Here is a 1,910-nt window from a genome sequence, read left to right on the forward strand (position 1 = left end):
ACTGGGTAAGAAACCAACACTGTCTGTCAAAAGCCCATTTTCATATCCTTTATTTTATCACCCAAACAAGTTAACCGAGGTAGGAAGGGGAAACTCAAGGTGGGGGCCACTTCCCCTTCTAATAATCTTGCTCACATTCTCTCTCCTGCTCACCTAATATAGTGGCAAAATGTTTTGTGTACCTTAATGTGTTCTCATATGGTGCCTCGCTTGATTCTTATGCAAGATCCACAAGGTAGGCAGAAGAGCCCAGAGAAGTCAAGTGATCTACCTAGAATCATCCAAGTGACTCTTGGATCAAAAACTATTTTACCTTTCCATGCTACCCAGGGAGGGGTCCGTATGGCGTTGGTTTGCATTCCCGTCGTAAGTTAAAGGGGAACTTTCACAATGGCCAGAGCCCTTGACGTCCTGCAAATGAAGGAGGACGATGTCCTCAAATTCCTTGCAGCAGCAACCCACGCAGGTGGTGCCAACCTTGACTTCAAATTGGCACAATACGTCTACAAAAGAGAAGTGATGGTATCTGCATCATAAATCCGAAGAGAACCCGGGAGAAGCTTCTGCCAGCACCTCGAGCCACTGTTGTCATTGAAAACCCAGCTGATGTCAGTGTCCTATCATCCAGGAATACTGGCCAGCAAGGTGTGCTGAAGTTTGCTGCTACAACTGGAGCCTCTACTACTGCTGGTAACTTCACTTCTGGAACCTTCACTAAACCAGATCCAGGCAGCCTTCTGGGAGCCGAAACCTCTGGAGTTTACTGGTCCTGGGGCTGACCACCAGCCTCTCACAGAGGCGTCTTATGGTAAGCTGCCCACCAACACTCCGCCATTGCCACCCACTGCAACAGCAAGGGAGCTCGTTCAGTGCGTCCGATGTGGTGGCTGCTGGCCTGGGACGTTCTGTGCATGCGTGACACCGTTTCCCGTGAGCCTGCAGGGGAGGTCATGCCTGATCTCGACGTCTAGAAAGATCCTGAGGGGACGGAAAAAGGAAGAGAAGGCTGCTGCTGAAAAGGCTGTGACCGAGGAAGAATTTCAGGGTGAATGGATGGCTCCAACTCCTGAGTTCATCGCTACCCAACCTGAAGTCACAGACTTATTCAGCAGAACCCGACTGAAGACTGGAGCCCTCGGCCTGCCGTCGAAGGCTGGTCTGCAGCTCCCACTGCTCAGGCCACTGAATGGGTACGAACAACCGCTGAGTGGTCTCAAGCGGCTCTCCCACAAGGGCAAACAAAATGGAAGTAACGATGACGGAAAATCAACAGTCGCTCACAAAACAATTCTTTCACACAACTGTGACTCCTTACGCCTTGGTCCGTACAGTCTTTCAATTGACCGTTCACTGTTAACTGTGATCATACTCCCACTTCTTTCATTTGAGAAACACTGCACTAGATAATAACAGGGGACCGTTTGGACAAAAGAGCCGAAAGAAACTGTAGAAAGAGAATGAATTTAGTCGAGGGGGAAATATATGCCAAATCACGCCTAGGTCTCAGCACTCAGGCAGTAGGAAATCTGAGCCCGCAGTCCAGTTAAGCCAGCCATTTGCATAAACCTCAGCAGGAAACTCCAGAATGGCTTTGCACCTGTTCCAAAATATTGGCAAACGAAGCGCTTTGAAACAGGCCAACCAGGGTGCATTGGAAGTAGGCTTCAGAGGCTCGCTCATGCCTAGCCAGTTTGCAGTAAGCCCAGATGGTCTCATACTGTGTTGCTTATATCATACATGATGGCTGTGGATTCTGACATTCAAATATCTATTGCAACATCCATTATTTTCAGTCCCCCCACCCAAAAGATGAAAGCAGCGAAAAACAAAGCCATCCCCCTCCTAACTAAAATCAGATTGATTGTGACCATTATCATGAATTATGTACTTCTGTTTACCTGATAATTGCT

General features: G+C 48.4%; 1 protein-coding gene across 1 annotated transcript; it reads left to right on the forward strand.

Moving 5' to 3' along the window:
* The first annotated feature begins 335 nt into the window (after window positions 1–335).
* Window positions 336–1,407, forward strand: LOC121025726 (40S ribosomal protein SA-like). The gene is given in 3 exon segments (XM_040468428.1): window positions 336–511; window positions 514–716; window positions 718–1,407. Coding segments are annotated over 3 exon segments (1,014 nt in total). The 5' UTR covers window positions 336–390.
* Window positions 1,408–1,910: the final 503 nt, after the last annotated feature.

The sequence above is a fragment of the Herpailurus yagouaroundi genome, unplaced genomic scaffold, assembly GCF_014898765.1.
Source record: "Herpailurus yagouaroundi ecotype Mexico unplaced genomic scaffold, PumYag 67700, whole genome shotgun sequence".
In the NCBI taxonomy this organism is placed as follows: Eukaryota; Metazoa; Chordata; class Mammalia; order Carnivora; family Felidae; genus Herpailurus; species Herpailurus yagouaroundi.